Here is a 25029-nt window from a genome sequence, read left to right on the forward strand (position 1 = left end):
GTTACTTTATGTCCCTGGATTACATTCTTTATTGTGTATGTCTGTTTCCCATGTCTGGTCTTTGTCCCTGGATTACATTCTTTGTTGTGTTTGTCTGTTTCCCATGTCTGGTCTTTGTCCCTGGATTACATTCTTTATTGTGTATGTCTGTTTTCCATGTCTGGTCTTTGTCCCTGGATTACATTCTTTGTTGTGTATGTCTGCTTCCCATGTCTGGTCTTTGTCCCTGGATTACGTTTCTTTGATTTCTTTGATTCAAAATATACCGAAGAAGTTGTTTTGAAATTGCTGAATTTTTTAAGGACAATATATTTGTCCAATGTGGTGGACGCGTTTTTCAACAAACGTCCTGCATTCCACTGGGAACAAATTGTGCTCCTCTACTTGCTGACCTATTCCTTCTCTCTTGTGAGACTGACTTTATAGCTGATTTAATCCAAAGGAAAGTGCAGCCAAAAACAAAAAAACAAAAAACAAAAAACAAAAACAAAACAAAACAAAAAAGTAAAAAACAAAACAATCCTAGTTTCGGAAATTTTAAACATCGCATCTATCCAAAAGAACTTGAGATGAAGGATACTATGTTTACAGACACTGTGAAGTCAGCCTCATATCTTTACCTATACTTATAGGGATCGATGGTAAAGGAAAACTATTGACCAAACTATACGACAAACGCAATTATTTTTCATTCCGTATTGTCAAATTTCATATCATCTGTGGCAACATCCCTTCAGCACCTGCGTAAACATGGAATTTTTATATAACATCTCTTGCGTTATGCCAGAACTTGATGTAACTACGCAGACTTTTTGTATCGCGCTAGACTTAAAACAATAAAGGCCTCTAGAACAGAGTTATGTTGCTACAAGATTAAAGTCATCACTACAGAAGTTTTATTGTCGTCATCATGAACTAGTTTTAAAATGTGCCGTTCGTATTGGTTTTTCGTCACCTCACCAGAATTCATACTGAATTTTACAATATTTGTTGTGAAAGTGAAAGTGAAACTAAACACAGGAAGTTGCCAAACTTACACGTTATTTCGGTAATATTCACAATTTATAAATTAGTATAAAATTTTTGTGCTGTTACTATTGACGCTTTTTAGTGTAGCGGGTATTTTACGAATTTCTGGCATTGACACCGTACGTAGTTTCTGATATACACAGGGTAAGAACAATAACAAACAGTTGTTAGAAACGTAATCTTATCATTGACATTGATTTATTAGGCATGGTGGGCTTGTTTTGTTATTTCAGATCAATAGGTCCTTCTGATTAGCCAGGCATAATCTGTACTGTCTACTAAATTAACTCCTTAGTAGAAGGCATTGCCTAAAAAGGGTTTCGCCATACTTGAAATTTCATTTTACCCTCCTGAGCAGCTCCAGCTCATTTTTAGTATAAAGTTACCATCACTTGGTGTCCTTCGTCATTTTATGTTGTCATTAACAATTTTTAGCTCACCTGGCTGAAGGCCAAGTGAGGTATTGCCATTACTTGGCGTCTCTTGTTATCCATTGTCGTCGTTAACAATTTTAACTCTTCTCTCCTCTGACACTATTTGACCAATTGGAACCAAACTTGATATGAATGTTCCTTAAGGTATCCTGCATAGAACTTATATGGGATTCCATCGAAAAATATGGCTGCTGTTACTAAAAATAGACCATAGAGGTCAGCGAGTAGTTTTTTCACATATATTTCCTAACCGTTATGTTTAGCCAAATTCTGATGTCAATATTCATGTAAGTGTTCAGCATGTTGAGATCTATCTGTGGTCAAACTTTTGCTTTATTCCTTTAATCTGTTAAACCATGTTAGAGTTATTGCCTATTTTTTGACATTTTATCCTTGTTTTTAATGTTATTTCATTCAAAAATTTACTCCTCTGAAACAACCTGACAAATTAGAACAAACTTAGTGTGAATATTTCTGAAGGTATTCTGCATAAATCTGATGTGGGAATTTTTTATCCGTTGAAAAACATGGCCACTGTTACTGAAAAAAACTGTTAGGTTTAGCTACTAGGTTACACTTGAAAGGGTTTTTTTTTAAGCCAATATCTTGAAAACTATAGTAGATAGAAAGAAATTTTCCATAAAATGAAATGATCTTGATGATAAGTCCTACCTTAGTCTTCTTGAGTCAAAATTGTTGAACAACTCCTTGTTAGAGTTATTGCCCTTGCCTTTGAAAGGCACAAATTTTACCAGGTGAGCGATTCAGGTTTCTGGGGCCTCTTGTTTCATTGTATTATTGGGAACCTGAAGGGAAATTAAGATACATGTAATAATTGCAGTGCTAACACTGTTTCAGGTTGCTTGCTATTATTACCTATAGGAATAAATTCCTGTGGTTTGACATGCCATTGATAATGGAAAAGTAATCAAGAATGCAATTTAGAACTTACAAATTTGATATAAATTGTGTTAGTTAGAAACAATGTCATGTATGAATGTTTTTTTTTCACAGACTTGTGATTTTTGTGGTCATTTCCAATTTGAAAAAAAAATCAAAACTTGCTATATGGCCCAAGAACAAATGTATAAAATATTTAAACTGTAGTATGGTTTTGATGAAAAATTACAATTCACTGTTTTTTCTATACTAATGTTTGTTGCAGTTTTTAGATACTAGACGTATTTATGGTGACTTGAAGCCTTTGGTACTAATAAAATGGCAGAAGATGAGCGGTATGAGGAAGTACAGGCTCTGCAATCCATTTATAACGATGACTTGACAGGTACAGATACTCTACATAAACATAATGGTTTAAAGTTTCAACTATCTAAACCGTCACCATCTTTTTTGATTTTTGGGGTAGGATTTTCTCACATGTCTTCTAAATTTATCAGCAAAAAAATACCAAAACATCAGCAGTGGGATAATTCAAATTCATCAATATAAAAAACACATGGTCTAAACATGAACACATGAAACAGAGATTACCTACATTCAGAATGTAGGGAACCAAATACAAAGGATTACACATAAAAACTAACGAGAAGATTCTCAATGAAGTAACATATCATGAAAAAAATAGTCACTTACTAGTTGTTTTTGATATTGAGCTTTCATGATTGGTTTAATTGTATTTTTTTACAGAAATATCCAGTAATCCACCATGTTTTATGATTAAATTAACAGATTTGACTGTTGCATTATCAGGTATGATATCAGGTCGCAGTAAAGCTTTGTTAAAAGTTATAACATTTATTGGTACATGCATCAAATATGTTTTTCCTTGATGTTGTGCAGGTGGTATCAATTTTTGTAGTTTGTCCAACTTTTGGGTTTTTGATCCTTCAGGATCAAAATACCCTATGTCACAAGTCTATCAATAGAACTTCCCTGCTATTTCTGAACACTACACAAAAATATAGTCCAAATGTGATTCCTTCTATATCTTTCAATACCTCTTTTATAACAAGTATTTATGTTTCTTGCAATTTATCAGCTCAATAATATTCTATTATTTATGCAAAAAAAATGATAAAAGTGTCTAGTTTTTGAAAATCTTTTCTTATTTTCTTAAGCTGATATTTGTTTTATTTAAGTATAATTGTTATGTAAGATAAATACTCTGTTAATATAGCTTTTGAATGTAGATGCACATTAACTTTTGGATAGATTTAAAATTGGGGAAATGGTGAAATAGAACAAAATTTGAAAAATGTTTGTGAAGTTGCATCTATAGTATAGATTGACCTTCAGTTAATACATATTAAAAAAAGACAGTTCTTAGTAGTTTTTGAAATGCAATGTATAATCACAGTTTTATTTAACATGAAATAATCTTTGAAATTTTGTTCATGCTACAATTTTCACAAGAATCAAAAACCACCAGTGCTATCAGCATTTTGGTTGATATTTATTTTTAGCTCACCTGGTCAAAGGCCAAGTGAGCTATAGGGTATGTAAGTCTGGTCACGTGACTCCGTGATTTCATGAGAATGGGTCCTTATCTCCCATTCAGATGCATAGAGATTCGTCATTAACATAGCATTTAGTTCAATGTTAACAGCAAAATATATTTTTGTGAAAAAATACTGATAAAAAATGACAAATATCTAGTTCTACTGAATAAAAATGTTAAGAAAAACATAGAAATAGAAGATTTTATATAGGGATACAGCGTTTTCATTTCCCGGAAGTGAACAATAAAATGCAGACCGGCCTTCAGATTTCAAGACGTTCTACATCTAAAATTCCGAAAGGAAAACTGAAACTAGAATGAGACTTACAAACCCTATTGCCATCACTTGGCGTCCCTCGTCGTCGTTAACAATTATACAAAAATCTTCTCCTCTGAAACTACTTGACTAATTAGAACCAAACTTGGTATGAATGTTTACATGGGTATCCTGCATAGAACTGATGTGGGGATTTTTGATTCTTCGAAAAACATGCCCGTCGTTACTGAAATTAGAACATAGGGGTCAGACAGTAGTTTTTCACATATATCTCCTAAACCGTTAGGTTTATTCAAATTCTTTCCATAGCTGAAATGATCCATATTATTAGGACTACAAAAGTCTTCAGACTCCTTGTAAGAGTTATTGCCCTTGAAAGGGAAAAAATGGCTTTTTTTTAATAGTTTTCAGTCAATATCTTGAAAACTATGATAGATTAAAAGAAACTTTCAATCGTTGAAAAGATCTTGTGATAGTCCTACCAAAGACTTCTTTAGTCAAAATTGTTGAACAACTTGTTTAATTTATTGCCTTTGAAAGGCAAAATTCAAGAAGGTGAGCGATTCAGGCTCCTGGGAGACTCTTGTTGTAGGAATTTTGACTTTATGGATTTTAATGGCCCATTTATGGTTTCAATGGAAATATTACATTTTATTGGGAATTTAAATTCATGTTTCGTCTGAACTGTGAAAATTGATACCCAACAAAATATAGTTCTTCCTTAGTAATTCAACTGCATGGATTTATATGATTATTTTGTAAGTAATGAACAAAATAAAAAAAGTAAAAATGTAGGTATCTAAATTGTTTTTGCTAAACAACACAAAACGCAAGAATAAGCTTTGTAAACTCTGTTATATGTGTAAAATTACTTGAGTACAAGGAAAGCATAACCTATTGCAGCATAAATTTAAGCAGAGCCTTCTTCCAATAAAATTATTACATTTATATTCCACTTTAAATCCAAATTAACCCAACCAAATTTCCAGTAAACAGACAGACCTCTAGAATGTTTTATTCTCTTTTTTTTCAGGACCTATTTCAATTCGGTTCACACTTCCTACATCTTACCCTGCTGAAACTCCTCCAGTGATAGAAATACCAATGAGAACCAAGATTATATCAGACACAGACCTGTCCAATCTTTTAGAACACCTTCAGAGTGTTGCTGAGGAGAACGTTGGCATGCCTGTAGTCTTTACACTGGTTGATTCAGCACAGCAGTGGATAAATATCAATGTTAAAGAGGCAGTCACTCAAACAGAAGAGGAAAATGTAGGTTATATGACATAAACCATGAATTTTTCACAGCAGTTTCATTTGCTGTTTTCATCTTAGGATAATTTTTGCAACATTTTTTCATGGGGAAAATTTATTCAGTTTGATGATCACAAAAAAAGATGGTGCAAGATTTGATTGTATAGAAAAACTGAGACAATTTCCAGCTTTTATTGATATTAATATTATTTTAGGCTATGCCTATGATGGACAGAGCCCTATGACATATTTCAGACACAACAGCACATCTGCACTTGCGTCTACTTCCGTGGCAACAAATTTCTTCACTTTGATTGCTGGTACCCTATGAGATATACAATTAATCCATTTAATTACTAATTAGTCACCCAACAAATAAATTTCAGTGGGAGGTGTCAATCAGATGTAAATTTATCCATTAAGCCAATCAAAATTGACAATGGTCAATGGTAACTCTACCCTGCCATGAGTACATGGCTAAAATGCAAAGTTGAAGACTTGACTGTCTGTTAAAATCACCTTCTAATTTCAGAAAGAAATTTACCTGATAAAAACATGTTTCCTGTTCACAAAACAATGTTTATTTCCTTTAGTGTCTAAAACACCTTGAAATGCTATAATTGATGAAAGAAAATGGCAGCTTTTTGATTGTTTTTTTGGTGGGAAAATTGGTAAATAAATAGAAAGTAAAATTCCTCTAGTCTAAAAATAGTACATGTGGTAATGAAATAGGCATGAAATGTTATAAGACTGAATAAGCTCACTCATTACAAATGAGTTTTGATAAACTGATATCAAGTAGGGAGCTAGTAATAGAATGAAATAGTAACTGAAGAAGTAAAATGTTTTTATTTACCAGTCAAGGACCCTCACAGCTAGGTTGCAGTTTTATATGAATTACATGAAAACAAGAGAGAGCAATGGGACAAATCCTACATGGTTCTCGTAGTTTTCTAGAAACTTAATCTGGCATTTAATGAAGATTAATACTTGTATATCAAAGTCATTTTTTTTTCAACAAAAGTAAATCATACACAGCAGGTCAAAATGTATAATTGTCTTTCTCATCCAAAGTAGTTCTTTTATTATAGGGGTTAAATATTGTTTTGCATGCAAAAAGGGCAACACGAAAGTGATGAATGGTATTAAAATCCTGGCTAAAACCCTGCAGTACATGTATAATGTTATGGGTATGCTCTTTTCTTTGTCTTTGTTTAATTTGGTTTCTGGACAATAACTTGAATTTCAAGAATGCTCTGGGTAAAGGAAGATTAAGATAGATTTTGGGGTAATCAAAATGGCCCTTAGCAATTGAATCGGTGGCCAAATAAGTGGTGAAATACAAGGATTTTCTTAAACTTAGCAAGTATAACTCATACACTGCTCCAGAAATTTGGTTAAAATATTATAAGAAATTTAGGCACACATATAGATGTGCATGAAGAAATATAATATTTGATGGACGACTCCAGACTGAGATTTCCAGCTTATGGGTTTTATTTGCCAAAAATTTGTTAGCAAACTTCCTCTCAAACCACTCAAGGATTTTTATAGGTTAAGCATTATGTGCAGACATGCATAAAGGAATATAATTATTGGTGAATACCTGCAAATGGAGATATTCAGATTTCTACATTTTAATGTCAAGATTTAACTGTTACAAATCTTTTTTCTCTATAACGATTTTGCCTCTTTTCCCCTGTTGTTCTTGGTATAATCATTTCTGGCTGTACAAACATATGGACTATTATCTCCTGTTGTCTAAGTAGAAAAATATTTACATCATGTATATGTCTCTAATCTTCTTGTAATTTGAATTCATTTTATAGATAGATATTATAAAAAAAAAACCTATGATAAATCTATATTTTAAAGAGGTTTAGCTATCTAATTTTATGACCTTCCAAATATTGTGTACATGATTAATTAACATATTTGTGATAAGAAGGGCCTAGTGACATTTTTATACAACCTGTTGAAAAGATTGTAATTGATTTAGGTTGTATATAAACGAATGAATTGTAGTGTCAGAATATGTTATTTGATTCAACAGCAATATTTATTTACATTGATTGTGGTAATTTTAATTGTATGGCAATTGGACACTTTTTTATGATATTTTTATATTGAAAAGGCAAAATGGCTAGGGTATGGAAAATACAGTATTTTTTTGTTTTTCCTAAAGAGGAAAATAAACAACATGTAAAGTTTTCATCATGGCACTGATTATATTTTTTCAAATGAAACATTATTGAAGAATTTGACGAAAAAAAATCAATACTGAATAGCTTATTAAAATAATATAATTTACAATTAGGGGGGTGGGGAGTCACAGGAAAAAAAAGTAAAAAAATAAGTAAGAAAAGAAGGTCAAAGAAAAAAGGTCACAAATAATTATGTTGAATTTTATACATTGTATGGATTTCTATATTAAAAAAACTTAATATTTTTAGCCCACCTGGCCTAAGGCCATGTGAGCTATTGTCGTCACTTGGCATCCTTTGCCATCATTGTCTGTCATCATTAACTATTTTTCAAAACTCTTCTTCTCTGACACTACTTGACCAATTGGAACCAAACTTGGTATGAATGTTTCAAGGGGTATCCTGCATAGAACTGTTGTGGGGATTTTTCATCTGTCAAAAAATATGGCTGCCTTTACTAAAAATAGAACATTGGGGTCAGATAGTAGTTTTTCGGATATATCTCCAAAACCGTTAGGTTTAGCCAAATTTTAGGATGAAAGTGTTCAGCATGATGAAATCTATCTGTGGTCTGATTTTCATTTAAATCTGTTAGGCAATGATGGAGTTATTGCCGTTTTTTGATGTTATTTTGCTATTTTTAATGTTTTTTCAATTAAATATCTTCTCCTCCAACTCTACTTGACCAATTGGAACGAAACTTGGTATGAATGTTCCTTGGAGTATCTTTCATAGAACTGATGTTGGGATTTTTAATTCTTGAAAAAACATGGTGGCTGTTACTAAAAATAGTGCATTGGGGTCAGTATTTTTTCTCATAATTCTCCAAAACCTTTAGGTTCAGCCAAATTTTGATATGGGATTAATGTGTTCAGCATAAAGAGATCTGTGGTCTGATTTTCATTTTAATCTGTGAAGCCATATTGGAGTTATTCCTCTTTTTAAATGTTTTTTTGCTATTTCTTTCAAAAATCTTCTCCTCTGACACTACGTGACCAATTGGAAACAAATTTGGTATGGATGTTCCTGAGGGTATTTTTCATAGAACTGTTGTAGGGATTTTGATCTGCGGTAAAACATGCTGCTGTTAATGAAAAAATAACAAAGGGGTCGGTCAGAATTTGTTCTCGTATATCTCCAAAGCCGTTAGGTTTAGCCAAATTCTTTCAGTTGCTGAAATGATCCTTATTATAAGGCCTACAAAAGTTTGTGGGGATCAAAGTTTTCAGATTACTCCTTGTTAGAGTTATTGCCCTTGAAAGGCTAACATTATGTTTTTAGCAGTTTTCATCCTATATCTTGAAAACTATAATATATAAATGAAACTTTCAATTGATGAAATGATTCTTATGATAAGTCCTGCCAAAGTCTTCTTTCAGACAAAATTGTTGGACAACTCCTTGTTAGAGTTATTGCCCTTGAAAGGCAAAAATTTAACCAGATGAGCGATCATTTTGCTCCTGGAAGCCTCTTGTACAAAATTTGCGGTTGTGTAATGTTAAGGCATAGTCGGCGTCATCTGGGGAAAGTTTGTTTCCATGTAATAATTTTTGTTGAGGTCGATAAATTGTTCTGAAGTTTTGATATGACTTAACTTGACACTAAAGGAAGATTCCTAATTAATTTGGACTTTGTGGCCCCTACTGTTTTAGTGAAAGGGACCAAAAAGGGTAAAAAAAGGTGTTTTTTTTTTAAACTCATGTAGAATATTTGTTGTTTTTTTTACAATTTTAATTTTTTTTTAATGTGTTCCTTAACTGATTCTGGTACAGTTTTCAAGTTATGGGGGGTCAAAATTTAACTTTTTAAGTCGTTAATAGTGCTAGCAACTTCATGCACTCATAATGTCTGTATTTAGTATTTGCATATAATTTGCATGATTTTGTAGTTGTACACCACATAATTCTGCAGATCCTCGCCGTGTTTACCGCCACAGCATCATAGTTCTAGCTTCATACGAGATGGAAATGTACCTCTTTTAAAATATCGTACACTTGTGTTCTACATATGTTTCTTGCTTGTATGAGAACAGGAAGTTTACATGAAATGATCGGTTAGCTTTGAACATTACCCAGTTTACATTTCAGGCACTGAGGCTAGTTACAAGACTATATAGGTCATATACATTAGCACGCCCCGATATTTATGAATATTTGTTGCCAGCTGCTTAATCTGGTTAATAAACTGGTTCCCTGTCAATATCATAAGCGGCCTAAAGATGGCTACAAAGTACTCTTTTTAAAAAATATCATACACATGTCTATGTGTGTTTTTTGCTTGTACATGTATTAGAATGGGAAGTTTACATTAAAAGATAAAATGATCGGTTAGCATTGAAGTCATGTAATATTACCAAGTTTATGAGTCATTACAATTGATTATATAAAGGTCATATATTATCAGGACACCCATGTCTGTATATAGCTATTCGGGTCATAACTGTTACGAAGAGTATGCAGTAATATCAAGGGAACCAAGATTTTAGCGGAAGTCACCTGATTTTAGAGCATATCGCATTTGTACCATTTCGGATGTTTAAAGTATGCCAAAATCAGTGACAGTGAATATTTGACATTAGTGACTTTGATTTACTTTTGGTCTGATTTAAAAAATTCTTTTTTTGATTTGATTCCTCATAAAAAAATTTCTGTTGCTTCTTTTATCAGATATCTCTCAAAGTTTTCAAGTTATTTTTTTGTTTTTGGTTTGATTGCAAAAATTGATTTCATTGGATTCCTCAAAAAAATTCCTGCCTTCATTTTTTCAATCAGATTTCAGATATCTTTTACAAATTTTCCAATTTTAAGGGGTCAAAGGGGTCACACCCCAAAAAAATTGACTTTTTTATTTTTGGTTCTTTTTCATTTTTTTAAACACATTTGAAGGCAAAAACAATTTTCATTTAATGTAAGGTTATCTGACGGTATTAAGGGTTTATCAATGTTTTTTTCTTCATGTTTAAAGGTTTTTTATCCTGTTAGATGAAATAAAAATGTTGTGACATTTTCATGACTATTTCCAATTACTGTAGTTCCTGTGACCTTTTTTCCTACAGTCTTATACTAAAGATTAACAAATCTTATACAAATATAAAATTCTGGGACAAGTTTGATAATTGACTGTAACAGGCTTATTTTATAAATTCTTGGACGAGTTTGATAATTGACTATAACTGGCTTATTTTATGAGAGTTATCTCCCTTGAAATGTTTAACTTCTGTAAACACTCTTATACCTACATTTTCCAATGTATGATAGAATTTATACCGAAGGTTTGCTACTGTGAATATCTCAGACAAATTCTAGCATCTATAATGATGGGCTTATTTTTCACAAGAGATATTTCCTTTGGAAATTGAAATTTATTTAAAAAATTGTTTTGTAAGAGCTGTCTTGCATATATTTCTCATTTTTAAGATTTTTTAAAAATTATATGAAAGATTTGCTATCATGACTCCCTCTGACAAATTGAAAAATCAGTGGATATCATTTTAATGGCATGATTGCCTTTTTTACTGGCAAAAATGAGTGAGCAGGGGACATGGTATTTTAAAGCTTATTGAGAATTTTACATTTTCATGTAATATGAATTGTAATCATTACAGCTGAAAAAAAAAATTATTCTTTCCTAGTTATTTCCCTTTGAACACCTTTGCTTTCTTTAAAAAGTCTTCTTGTTTTTTCTTCTTTTTTGTAAACTATAATATTATTAGATGGTCAAGAATATTGGTACCCCACAAACTATAATACACTTACAGTACTCACTTGTGCTCCACATTTTAGTCCATCTCTAAAAGCCTCTTAATTTCTATCATAGAAATTTATATTACAGCTTGGACAAGAAGAAAATATTGTAAACTTTACCAAGATACAGCTATCAGAACCAAAGTTGACTGGAGGCAGATGGGAATATGTGATTGGTTTAGTTGGCAAGCCTTCTGCTGGTAAATCTACTTTCTTCAATGCAGCCACTAAAATGGACTTGGCAAAAACTGCAGCTCATCCTTTTACTACCATAGAACCAAATATAGGCAAAGCTTTCTATTCTATACCCTGCCCATGCCATGACCTTGGTGTAACCTTGTGTGATGCTGCATATGGACATGATTTTAGGGGTGATAGAAATATTCCAGTATTACTTAAAGATGTTGCTGGACTGGTTCCTGGAGCATGGGAGGGTAAAGGAAAGGGTAACAGATTTTTGAATGATTTACTTGATGCTGACGTTTTGATACATATTGTTGATATATCTGGCACCACCGATGAAAAAGGTGATGAAACTGAGGCTTATGACCCTATGAAAGATGTCACATGGCTTTATCAAGAACTTCACCAGTGGATTTTTCAAAATGTTTGGAATAGATGGGACAATATTGTGAAGAGACCAATGAAATTAATTGATATGTTTACTGGTTACCATGCCAATAAGGCAACTATTCATGCAGCTTTAAACAATGCAGGAATTAGGGAAAGGTATTACATATAATTTAGGTCAGTAAGATGAAAATATTGGTAGGACAAAGGAAAATAGATCAATCAAGGAGAAGTGATCTTATGGTGGTCATCACATGTTCTGTAGATTTTACTAAGATGTTTATTTCTTTTTTATCACATTTATAAACAGTAATCCTTTGAATATTATTTTTTATATTTTTTCGCTTTGGTCAAGAAAACAATGGCATTTTATTATTAACTTCATATTTTCACTTTCAGAGAATTATCCTCTATTGCCACTTGGAGAGAAGAGGTTCTACACACAATTGTGGATAGCTTTTTGAAGATAAGATTTCCAATACTTCTTGTACTGAATAAAGCAGATTTGCCTAGCTCTAAACAGAATATAGAAAGGTATATTAAAATAGTTAACAGTATATGTAGTAAATTCAACTCCATTTATTAACACTGTAAACCAATTTTTATGAATACTTATTAACTTGTTTCAAGAAATCACTTTCGCTTTTATTTATTTTTGCAACTAACACATGCCCTTATTTGTGGCAATTTATTTTCACCATTTTGTCTTGTTCGTTGAAAATATAGTGGCTCTAGGTGACCCTGATATGAAATATAGTGGCGATAGGTGACTCAGATAAAACATTTTTTTCTATAGTATTAAATATGTGGGTGTTAGAACTGAAGCTATGCTAACTTATTCAAGTATCAACTGTGGTATATTTTGCTATAGATTACAGACTGAATGGTCAGAGTGTCACTCCATACCAGTTAGTGCCAAAACTGAATGTACCTTACAGAACTTAGCTAAAGAAAATGTGATACAGTACAAGCCGGGTGATAGTGACTTTACTGTGTCATACATTGAAGGCTGTGATGCTGCTTACTGTGATAAAATAAAGAGTGCCAAAGTCATCCTATCCAGGTAAGTTCACTTCAAAAAATTACCTTTTAAATAGTAAATAGCCACATATACTTTGAAAACAATTCATTGGAGTGCTGAAGTTAAAAGCTAAGATCCTTATAGAAAATCAGGCATGAGCAATGTGTAAAAAGGCAAAGTTGAAAACTATCTGTTTCACTGGGTCTAAATAACTTACTTGAAAACATCAGAAACTTTTAAGTAATAGTTCAAAGGCAATGGTTCTGTAATCTGATCCAGCAATAGGAGACAGTTACATACTAAATAGAAGGAAGCAAAAAAAAACCAAAGAAACAAAACCCATACATGTATGCACAACTTTCTTTAATTTCTCAGCACAAGAGAATCTTCAATATGTATATAAACACTATGTTTAAAAACATAAGTGTGAGTTTTCCTGATTGAATCTATGTTAAGTGAAAATAAAGATATGAATAAATGAATGAATTTATAACCCACCAGAGATGTTGTCCTATTCAAAAACTTTAGATAAAGATATTTAAGAATTGGCTATGATAAAAATTTTCTCTATTGAAAAATAACAGAAATTTTCCATGTGCATATTGTTTATTGCGCGAAGATTTTAATGCAGGGTATGACAAAGCTGATTATATAACAGATGATCAAGTGGATCGCTTGCCTCTTTTTTTTTCAAATATTGGTTCTGATGAATTATTCATGTGCAGTATGTAGAGAAATACTGTGCAAATATTGAATAATATTCGTTCAATATACTTTGATTACACAAAGTAGGTACCCCCTAAGCATGACAGATGGACAGACTTGATTGACCACTAGACCTGCTTTCACCATCGGTGACACACACATAAAAACATTAAAAATATGAATTGGGTTTTTTAAAATATTACATAAAGGAAAATTTACTATTCATCTGAATACAGTTTTTGTAGATCTATTTTTGTATCTGCAGAGGGATGTTAAACTGATATCAACCAATCATCCATTTTCTGTTTTGTTTTTTTTTTTTTGTTTCTTGAATAGATATGGGTCTACAAATGTATTAGAAGCATTAAGAATAGCAGTAAAAATTAGGGAGCCAGTATATGCCTTTCCTGTGCACTGTTTAGACACATTTACCTCTATTGGGAAACACAGTCATAAAGACAGTAAAGTGATACATGATTGTATATCTCTAAAGCCAGGCACTACTGTAGAGGGGTTGTATAATGTCATGTGTCATTATCCACTGCAGTTGTTAACTGGTGACTTTGTCAGAGCTGAGGTCAGTAGTTCACGTGTTAAGAAGAAAGTTAATGAAAATTAAAATATGCTACTCCTCAGAAAAAAACTCTATAGTGTGGGAAGTTGTGGTTTGTACAAGGAATTTAATTTTATATCTACTGCTCGATACATTCTGTTGCATGCTACTAGTATAATATTAAAATTATTAAACAGTTTTCTGTATGTCAGTTAATGTTTAATATACACAGTCAATCATTCAATCATTTAAACTGCCATTAATTAGTTGATAGTCTCTTTTTGTTTTGCCTGCTTGCAATCTTATATGAATGATATGTTTGGATTTCAGACAACTGTTGGAGAAGGGATGAAAAGACCAGTAAAGAAAGATGAGACTATCATGGAACAAAACCGTATCATGAAAATAATGACAACCAAAAGGTCTTGATGTTAATTAAAGGTTAGAATCTGTGCAATAAAACTTCATTTAATTTTAACTTTTAACTTACTTCTTATTCATGCCAATGTAAATAGATAGATAGGTTAACTAATTCTACATGAAAATTAAGTCATTTTGAAAGTTTGCTCTTCATAAAGATTATGAAATTTGATTGTAATCTATGCACCTCCCAAAGATCAGTGGTTCGACAAAAATACCATACCAAGGGCAAAGAAGCATTTGCCTACTTTGGGTGGAGCCAAGTACTATTGTACTTAATGCAGACAATAGTAAAAACTAGAAAACTGTTAGCAATGCTCACCAACTTGATAACCCAACACTCACCCATTTCGTCACATGCACCTTTAGACCTATGAAATGAAGATTCTGTGAAAGTTTCATTACATTCCATTCAGTGGTAAAGGAGGAGTAACAGATAAGAGATGGGTATCCCTTTGTGTAATGGAAGAAAGGAAAGAAGGATGGACACTTATATCACTATATATCCCCTCTCAAAGTTGGGGTATAAAAATATTATGCTCTTATGTGAAAGTAGCTTTAATTAAAATGGTTTTCGTTGTTCAAACCACTGAAAATTTTCAGGAAAAATTTGAAAATTAATTGATACACACAAATCAAAAGAACCATCACAGTCATTGCTACTTTTTTTTCCATACCCAGCCTTCAGACTTGATCCCATAGATCAGAAAATAGCTCGCTAGTCAGCCTCTAGCATTGGTAGAACAAGGTATTGAGTATCAGGGTTTTTATTATCTGGACAGTGTTGGCGTTGTCAAGATAATGAAAACTCTGATACTCATTACCTTGTTCTACCAAGGCTGGGTATGGAAAAATGTAATCTCATGTCAACTAATAAGACACAATAAACACACATTGTTTCAAAAAGGAAATAAGGCTTTAATGAAATTTCTATACAACATAAAAATTACAAAACAGTAATACTGTGCTATTTATAGCCTAAATATGAAAACACCAGTTTTTACTAATTTCAGAAATATACATGAAGATGAAAAACAAATATTGTCATACATCTTATCACCAGAGATCAATAGAGCAGTCTATACATCAAAAGAGCAAGAGTATTACTTTAAAAAGATAGAAGATTTTGATAATGTATGGTGAGCAACTCAAAACTAAAAAAAAACACCTTATGTTTGGTGTTAAAACTACTCATTTACAATTTAATACATGAAAATACAACATAATCAAGCACAATTTATATTTCAAATCTTACAATGTGCAATAATAGAGAGGTTCAGAAAATATACATGTATCAACTGTTTTCATACAATGTTTGTATACATGGTCCATAATAAACATCAAAGGATATTAAAACAATGAAATAGTCAGCATTATTGGAGCATTTTGTTTTATCCAAGAAACCAACCAAGACAATTTCTAAACATTCAATTTGCAAAAGTGGAAAAAAATTTCATGACTTAATAAAAAGACTTAATTTATTATACAGTGATTCAAAAAATGTTTAAAGGTTTTTTGAGATTCCCTTCACTGATCCTCTCTATAGATCATCAAAATACATGTGTATTACATTGCAATAATGTGAGACAATAACAAGTGAAGCATGAAAGTCCTTGGTAGATCATATTATTGACTTAATTCCTCTTCTGTCTCTTGTGGATGGCTTCACACTTGTCAGCAATGTCCTCTGCAATATAATTGGGAACACCATGTTGTTACAAATACAAATTACTTAGTGATCAATTACCAATTTCAGAAATTTATGAAAGCTTTTATAATATCAATTTTGTCTAGTTGGAATAAAATACTATTCCATAGTTTGAGGTTGCAGTATTGTAATTTTAAGCAAGTCACTTATTTGTAATTTAAACATATACACCTTGCATTATGATCTTCAGATGTTTCTTTCACCAGAATTACCTTTGGTTTAATTTTCAAGAACATGCTGTGATATTTTAACTAAACTTACGGTGTTCAATTCCAAGACATTTTCCCCATTCAGTCAGAGTAATGGTGTGATCACCATTGTCGTCACACTTGTTCAGGAAGGGGACAAGACAGTGCTCCAATGGTTTTATTGTCTGGATCACCATCAATAATTCTCTTCTAGATACATGTCTGTAAGATGTGAAAGTAAATCATTTTAGTTTTGAAAGTTATGGTGAAATAAACAACCACTTTTTATTTACAAAAAGCAATAAAGAACAGACAATTTTGTTATATGATTTGTAGGATCATGACTATAATGTTTTGACAACAAGGTCATGACAATAGGTCCATAGTCCTGTCAAGGCTTTATTTACCTGTCCAGTCGTGGCATTAACATGATCCATGACAACATGGCAGAGATATATTTATCAGTATTTAACTGTTCCATGATCAGACAACAAAGTTTTAAGATTAAAGTTATATAATTAATCTGTCCTGTGACCTAACAACAAGGTTTTTTAATGTTGAGGTTATATTATATACCTGTCCTGTGGCCTGACAACAAGTTTTTTTAAGGTTATGGTTATAGTATTTACCTGTCCTGTGGCCTGACAAAAAGGTTTTTAAGGATATATTATTTACCTGTCCAGTGACCTGATAACAAGGTTTTTAAAGGGTAAAGTTATAATATTTTCCTGTCTTGTGACCTGACAACAAGGTTTTTTTAGGTTAAGGTTATAATATTTGCCCATCCTGTGGCCTGACAACAAGGTTTAAGGATTTATTATTTACCTGTCCTGTGGCTAGACAACAATGTTGTTAAAGATATATTAATTATGTGTCCTGTGACCTGACACCAAAGCTTTTAAGTTAGGTTATAAATTTACCTGACCTGTGACCCGACAACAATGTTTTAAATTTTGGGTTATGTTACTTACCTGGTCTATGGCCTAACAACAAGGTTTTTAAGTTAGGTTATAAATTTACCTGTCCTGTGACCTGACAAGGGTTTTAAGTTAGGTTATATATTTACCTGTCCTGTGGCCAGACAACAAGGTTGTTAAAGATACATTAATTATGTGTCCTGTGATCTGACAACAAAGCTTTTAAGTTAGGTTATAAATTTACCTGACCTGTGACCTGACAACAAGATATTAAGGTTATATATTTACCTGTTGTGTGGCCTAACAAGAAGGTTTTTAAGTTAGGTTATATATTTACCTGTCCTGTGACCTAACAACAAGGTTCTTTAGTTAGGCTATATATTTACCTGTCCTGTGACCTGACAACAAGGTTTTTAAAGATATATTATTTACGTGTCCTGTGACCTGAAAACAAGATTTTTAAGGATATATTATTTACCTGTCCTGTGACCTGACAACAAGACTTTTAATGATATATTATTTACGTGTCCTGTGACCTGAAACAAGGCTTTTAGTTAGGTTACAAATTTACCTGTCCTGTGACCTGACAACAAGGTTTTTAAGGTTATATTATTTACCTGTCCTGTGACCTGACAATAAGGCTTTTAAGGTTATATTATTTTCCTGTCCTATTAGACATATTCTGTTATAGGGATGTCAACAAAAAAGTAGTACTGATTGTTGTTTGGAGTTGGGTGTTTTGGAAATGGTTTGCAATTGTGTGTCAAATATGCTTAGTCTATCCACTATAAAAAATTATTTCAAATAAGTCTGCATTGGTCCCTTAATGTACAGGGTTCAAAATGTTGCGGGGGAGGTGAGTAATTAGTCGGATAAGGGGCAATGTCTAATATTTACCTGTCCTGTGGCCTGACATCAAGGTCACAGAATTTCCAGATAACAGCATCAGTGTGGTGGTCATCAGCATTAGCTGTCTTCAAGAGAGGAATATAGTCATCCAACTCGTTTCTCCTGGCCTGAATGTTTGAAAAAAAATGTATGTGTATTAACAAAATCTGCATAAGAAACTGTTAGAACACTTAAGAGCCCACTATCCTTTCTTCAATATGGCTTGGACTCTAAAAAAAGATATGACACCTCATCTATTTTTAGGGGGTGAATTGGCCAGGTTTCCTTATATTATAACAAAAAGATCTTAGAGTACTAAGTATGATAAGATTCGGTTTCAGGGGATTAGTAACGGACTGCTTTTGTGAAAAGGCAACTAATTTCTTTACGTATTATAATCATTAGAGACAGAAAAAATCATTACATACTTTAATGCAAAAAGCAGATAAAGCTTATGTGAAAGTTGAAATGAAGTTTGTTTCATAGTACATATAACCCCTGGTGTGTGTGTTGTAAGGTGCCCCTATATCTCAGATAACGCATATTTCAACAATAATGAAGACCACTAAATTCTCGAAATATGATATGTGCCGAAATACCCCACTATTCGGTAATTTGTTGAAACAGCCTTCTTGCAATCTCATTGGTTTTTGTGTTTTATACTTTCTAAAATAAGTTAACCATGATTTCAAGCACCATTTAATGGATTACTGGTAATAGTCACAAGAAAATGAATGTCTTTACGTTCGGAGCACCACGGATGTCATGCATTCTATATCAACAAAATTTAAAAGGATGTATGTAAACAGCACACTAATCTCAATGTCATAGTCTGTCGAAGGAAGATGGTCGGAGGGCCCGAGATTAAACTACGAAGAAAAGTTAAGATGAATGAAATATTTCAGTAAATGTCAGCTTACCATTTCCTTCATGACAACAAAAGTCCAATCTCTCATACGTTGTGGGAACTGAAGCATTTCCCAGTCTTCACAAGGTGTAAGTTCTACAAATGTAGCATGCAGTTTAATGCATAATGAATTGCAAACGTTCACATGTCATATATAAATACAACTAGGATAAGCTTGTAAGCATATTTATGAAAACGAGTGTTTTTGTTTAGTTTTCTCACTTCCTGCTTACCAAAATTTGACCAACACTGCAGGGCAACTCAGTATAAATTCCTGATCAGCAACTTCATTTATGAGACAGTGACTTTGTAGGTTGATAATAGTACTTCAATCATGTAGGAACTCGTGAGTATATATCGTAAGCCTACACTTTTTTCCAGCATGGGTAATATCAAAAAGGATTGTAGTAAATATCTATTCAATAAATACTCAAAGCTTAGTCTAAATTATATTACTTCAAGACCTGATTATCTGTCACCCGAAAAATATCTTCAAACAAGTGATTTAAAGCAACCAAAGCCATGTTAAAGTCGGCGAAAGATAAATAAGAAGTCTTAAATTTAAACAATCGGTACAAGCCTATCCCAGATAGGGTGGCCATAAAAGTATAATAAGTCTTAAATTTAACCAATCGACACAAGTCTAACCCAGATTGGGTGGCCATAAAAGTTTAAGAAGTCATAAATTTAAACAATCGGTACAAGCCTACCCCAGATTGGGTGGCCATGACAGTATAAGAAGTCATAAATTTAAACAATCGGTACAAGCCTATCCCAGATTGGGTGGCTATAATAAGACTTACGTTTACAAGATCCATAGTAATCAAGACGAAGTCTCTTCCAAGAGGAGTGGGTACACTCTTGGTATCCGTGTTTACATTGACACATGGCACGGTTTAAGTGGCACTCACTTGGGTAAGTCTCGTTCCGTACAGAACATACCTGCAAATTAAATGTCTAACTTGACCAGTCAGAAATATATGATAACGAATTTTCTAATCAATAACGTCTATCTCCTCAAAGTTATATTTTAGTGTATATTTTGTCTATTTGAGACAACTCTAAACTTCGACGCCGAATATTCGATTCATTGGTGGAATTTCTCTACCATCAAGTTATAGAATAGCACGAGACCAATAGCCCTTTGTCAGCTCATCTCTAATTATAGACAGTCATATTTACTATAAACTTTGATTAGCCTCTAGTTTTGAGTCTCCGGATCATATCATCTTCTAGTTTTTACTCCCCTTTATGTTTAAATTTAACATAATACAGATCTGGTACGCGAGATAATTTATGTAATTTATTTATTTTCTTCAAAGATTTGTTTCGCACATTTTACTGCCTTTTGATGTACCTCTCAGTACTGACCTTAAACCTCTCATCAACTTCCTCCTCACAACTGCGGTAACATACACACTTGGCCTTCCAGTTTTCATCCAGTATACATTCCTCCCCACGTCCACACCTTTTTGTGTAACATGGATCTAAAATGTTTATATTGTATATGGCTTAAACAGCTGAAGATTGTACAGTGCCATAGTAGTCATGGATAAAACTAACAACATCTCAAAGTTGGTGCGTCAACTTACGTTTGGATGATAGATTTTATAAATAGCTATCCAACGACCCTACTACATTTTTTAGTAGAAAAAAATCACTTCAGATTTGAACAAAAGTTACGTGCTTCTATTTTAACTGCTAGTTCTGGTGTGATAAACGGCTTTTCGTTCGACCAAAATTACTTACTTGTGCTCCTCACAGCCACTGGCTCTGGAAGTTCAAGGACGTTTACGTCATCATCATCATCATCATCCTCTTCGACATCCTAAAAAAGTGTTACATGTGTCAAACAGACGTTAATGCAAACGAGAAGCACATGTTTACCGTTGAAAAGAATTATGAATCTCTTAATTATGTCTCTTGCAATTGTATTTAATCGAATTCAATTTTGAAACTTAATTGAAACGGAGTTCTTCCGGTTATAATGTCATTCCAATTTGCTCAGAGCTAACGTTATATAATCAAGCTTGCTGAATCAATTAAGAAAAGTGACTAAGAACTAATTTTGAAGAAATGATTCCGTGCATTATCTTATTTTAATTTAGATACAGGCATGCATTCGACACTGTATTGTGTAAACAAATTCTCAAACAAATTACTTTGTATTGAAATGTAACATTTTTTTTAATTCAAGGGTATGATCTCACAACGAATGACAGTATTATTTGACCATATTGAAAAGGGATTTGATTCTAAAAAGCTTTAGTATGAAATTAAAGAAAAATGGCATCTACATTTGATCGGTTTCTCTAGCTCATACAGAAATACGAACATGACCGTTCTTTGAGGATCTCTGTCTCACAATGTCAGGCTCTTTGGTGAGGATGTGGCGGTTTCTGCACGTTAGATTTCGTTTGGTTTATTTGAATTTAGTGGTTGGTCAGTCATTTAGAGGTAAAAAAAACTGTCTTCAATTTGCCTTTTGCAGGGGAAAAAATTAATCAGATATATAAATAAAGTAAATAAATGAAGTAGTCGATCATTTACTGGGTATGCAATTTTTTGTTTTAAATTGTATAACTCAATGGCGAAATCAAAAACAATGTGAACGTAGGCAGTTGTTAAAAAAAAACAGGAAAGATAAATTCGGAGGACAAATAAGAGATAACAGGGGAATATGAATTTAGTAGTACCAGTGTATGACGGAAGAAATAACCTCAAGCACTGTATGATGGTTGATTTCCTATCTACCCAATACAATTTTTGACTTGCGTTCCACACTTCATTGAATTTTTCAACGTAATTGTCTAATGACACTATCTACACGAGTCGTAGTTGATTCACTTACTTTTCAAATTGTTCAAAATGAGTCTCAATCACTGCAATAACAATTTACTACGTGTATTAAAGTGCAAGTGAATGCATGTACTGCTATTCCATTCATATTGAAAAGGACTTGTAAGCGGTTTCCAAGTGGGTAATGAAAATGATATTTCCTTTCAATTTCCGTTTGAAATACTTTCTGAATCAGTCATTTTATTCATGTTTTCAATTAACCATATAACAGTTTTATAACCCGAAACATCTTAATGAATCAGATATGAAGACAAAGAACCAGCGTGATGAATACCATAAATGAAATTTGGCATCAAAATGCACGAGAGCGGAAGTCGAAAGATACGTCACTATGGCGACCCACCTCACATCTTAGCTTCATTACTAATTCTGTTAATAAAAATGAACCTTTTTCGTCTCATAGTTGTACTTTTAATTCATAAAAAAGGATCGAATATAAGATAAAACTGACCTGTGGTGCAACAATGTTCACGTGAACTTGCGCTGCTGCAAATGCAACCAAGAGGAGAAACACCAATGGCCGCCACATTTCCTTCAAAATTCTCTCAAGTCTGTTGGGTCTGCAAAAGAGTGATGGGTGACCCGGTCAATCGTCTGGTTGTATTCCTCCTTTGTTTATATAACAAAACAGTTCCCCATAGGAGGCTAAGATAATCTCAAACGTTAGTTATCATGGGGAACCGCCAATTATATTGATAAAGATTAATTCCCTCCTAATCAGCTATTATGCAATTCATTGGATTGTAAGAACAACTTAAATTGTTAAAACTAATTCACGACTATATTTCAACTTGAAAAAATATATATTTGCAGTAAATTAAATGTTTTTTTACGTAAAGATAAAACAGTCCTACCTCTTTCTTCTCTCTGCATACACTGATGGCGTGGGACTGATAATGCACGTTCTGGAAATAGGTACATACACGTCATTTGTTTACGGATTATGATGATGTGATAAAAATTGTGTGTAATGTTAAGCAGTATCTTGGGATTACGAATTAGATCTTTGAGCCAAGTCTTCAGGAGGACCGTGTGAAAATTTCGGTGGATTTTTTCTCTGTATAGTGATTACATGCAGGTCAAACTTTTGGAGGTGAACTTTTGACATTAGGTAATATATATATATATATATATATATTACCAAGCACTATTTGACCTCTAATCAGCAAATAAATTTTCTAAATGCACCCTGCTTTCGTATTTCTACACGTGACGATGGTTTGCAGGGACAAAGGATTTTGATTTTAGTGAAATATTACGGAAATTAGTAATAGCTAGACTTAGTCATTTTCATCAGAAATAGGACTATATTGCTTGTCCGGCTATCACTTCCTGTAGTTTTTAAGTTACATCTAAAATGTTTTGCAGGATGTTTCTGAACGTAATGATGGTGTGCAAGGTGATAGGATCTTGATTTTTGTGGAATATTACGGAACTGGGTGATAGTTGGACTTTTTGTCAGAAATATACACCAACCAACAAAGTTAGGGATTTGTTACTGGTTTTTTTTTATGTGTCCGCCAGTCCGTCCATCAGTCCTCTTTTTCTCATCGCAAGTATTTTTGCATTGCTAAGCCTAAGACACCAAATATTTACTTCATTAACCAACAGTAAACATGTTCTTAATTTGGCAAATCTATCGAGCGGGAGCATCATTAGTGTCTTAGACTCATTTCATTTACTGAAAATAAGGATTTATCAATATTTAACTCCTTGCTGAAAACAAGTACTATATTTAAAAATAAAGGTAGCCGACGCAGTAAAATTTGTTCTTTTTACTTATAATTTCCAACATTTCACTCAGGAAATAACGCATGACACGCAATTTTAATTTTCGGTAGTTTTTTTCGAACGCAACTACGTTATCAGTATTTTGCCAATCGTGGAACATAACAGTGATCAGGTAGTTAACTATTTGTTAACACCACATCGGAGTTAATCTTTTCCAATACATACACTTAATACATTTCCACATTTATTATGACACCTGATGCATGAATTTACATAATAACGAGAGATTGCGACATCTTTTATACTGATACAGAGTGTAAAATCAGCATAAAATTCACGTGCAAAGTTCATTTTAATATAATTGACAATTGCAGGAGTTGCAGGAGCTGAACGGAGCCAATCGTTATACAAAAAAAAATGGAGTTTAAAATAACAATTAATGGAGTTATATACAATCAATGGAGCTAAATAGATACAAAATGAACGGAGTAATAGTCCATAGAAATACATTAGTTTTACGCGACATCAGGTGACTTGCGTTTCTATGGAAGAGCGTCTTTAAAGTCAAAGGGTAAAAGGCGAAACTATACCGATTGTGTCGGGGAAAAAAATTCACTACTTACAAATGACGCGGGGGTTCTTGTGACAAACAAGACTTCTAGTTTCTTATTTTACGTCTTCAATTTATGGGACTTTAATCTTTAACGGGGAATTTTGAAAACTCTACCAAAAACTTCAAAAACGTTTCCAGAAATATAAATGTGAACTCGTGGAGAATTAGTTGTTATTTTCAAGTGATTTTTATAAACTGCATATTCATATCATTAAGGGGTTCGTGTGCTGATAAAAGAATATAGAGATTAATCATTAGCTTTTAAATTAAAAAAAATGTCGTCGTCGTCGTCAATTTCGTTACATAACTTAAATGTTTAGTATTTATAAAATTTTACAGGGTTCCAAATCATAAAAGGGATGTTGGTGTTAATTTTTGGGGTTATGGTCCCACCTGTTTTAGAAGTAGGGACCAAAAGGGACCAAGAGAATGTAACTACACAACTCAGTTTTAATTAGATGAATCTCTATGATATTATATAAAAAAAAAATGAATGGTATTTATAATAACGTTTGAATTACTAAATTCAATTTTCCATAGAACAATA

The 25029-nt window shown here is 32.8% G+C and overlaps 2 protein-coding genes across 5 annotated transcripts; one reads left to right on the plus strand and one right to left on the minus strand.

Moving 5' to 3' along the window:
• The first annotated feature begins 989 nt into the window (after window positions 1-989).
• On the plus strand, window positions 990-15819 carry LOC148618681 (uncharacterized). Of its 4 annotated transcripts, none has more exons than XM_088577822.1 (10): window positions 990-1173; window positions 2629-2748; window positions 3111-3173; window positions 5232-5473; window positions 11491-12131; window positions 12372-12506; window positions 12844-13035; window positions 14035-14275; window positions 14582-14692; window positions 15685-15819. In XM_088577822.1, exons 2-9 carry the CDS (start codon window positions 2682-2684, stop codon window positions 14678-14680), a joined length of 1680 nt encoding a protein of 559 aa, XP_088433948.1. In that variant the 5' UTR covers window positions 990-1173; window positions 2629-2681; the 3' UTR covers window positions 14681-14692; window positions 15685-15819. The 4 variants fall into 4 exon arrangements, 3 of the variants coding, with proteins under 3 accessions (XP_088433948.1, XP_088433949.1, XP_088433950.1); XM_088577823.1 differs by having other exon boundaries at window positions 992-1048; XM_088577824.1 differs by having other exon boundaries at window positions 1027-1148.
• LOC148618682 (SPARC-like) lies at window positions 15566-23022 on the minus strand. Its single transcript, XM_088577825.1, has 9 exons — window positions 22993-23022; window positions 22590-22698; window positions 21029-21107; window positions 20651-20766; window positions 20083-20221; window positions 19293-19375; window positions 18382-18500; window positions 16641-16789; window positions 15566-16358 (listed from the first exon to the last, which is right to left on the minus strand). The coding sequence occupies exons 2-9, from the start codon at window positions 22665-22667 to the stop codon at window positions 16306-16308; spliced, it is 816 nt and encodes a 271-aa protein (XP_088433951.1). The 5' UTR covers window positions 22668-22698; window positions 22993-23022; the 3' UTR covers window positions 15566-16305.
• Between the last annotated feature and the right edge of the window lie 2007 nt (window positions 23023-25029).

The sequence above is a fragment of the Perna viridis genome, chromosome 4 (genome assembly GCF_037379345.1).
Source record: "Perna viridis isolate PV_CMFRI_1.1 ecotype Kerala chromosome 4, ASM3737934v1, whole genome shotgun sequence".
NCBI classification, from domain to species: domain Eukaryota; kingdom Metazoa; phylum Mollusca; class Bivalvia; order Mytilida; family Mytilidae; genus Perna; species Perna viridis.

Excerpts from the sequence above, each read along its gene's own strand:
- LOC148618682 (XM_088577825.1), bottom strand. The coding sequence starts at position 22,667 with ATGTGGCGGCCATTGGTGTTTCTCCTCTTGGTTGCATTTGCAGCAGCG. Across the intron at positions 20,767-21,028 it reads AGTGGCTGTGAGGAGCACAA|ATCCATGTTACACAAAAAGG; the intron begins GTAAGTAATTTT and ends TAAACATTTTAG. Across the intron at positions 16,790-18,381 it reads GATGTCAGGCCACAGGACAG|ACATGTATCTAGAAGAGAAT; the intron begins GTAAATATTAGA and ends CACATCTTACAG.
- LOC148618681 (XM_088577822.1), top strand. The coding sequence starts at position 2,682 with ATGGCAGAAGATGAGCGGTATGAGGAAGTACAGGCTCTGCAATCCATT. Across the intron at positions 2,749-3,110 it reads TTATAACGATGACTTGACAG|AAATATCCAGTAATCCACCA; the intron begins GTACAGATACTC and ends ATTTTTTTACAG. Across the intron at positions 3,174-5,231 it reads TTTGACTGTTGCATTATCAG|GACCTATTTCAATTCGGTTC; the intron begins GTATGATATCAG and ends CTTTTTTTTCAG.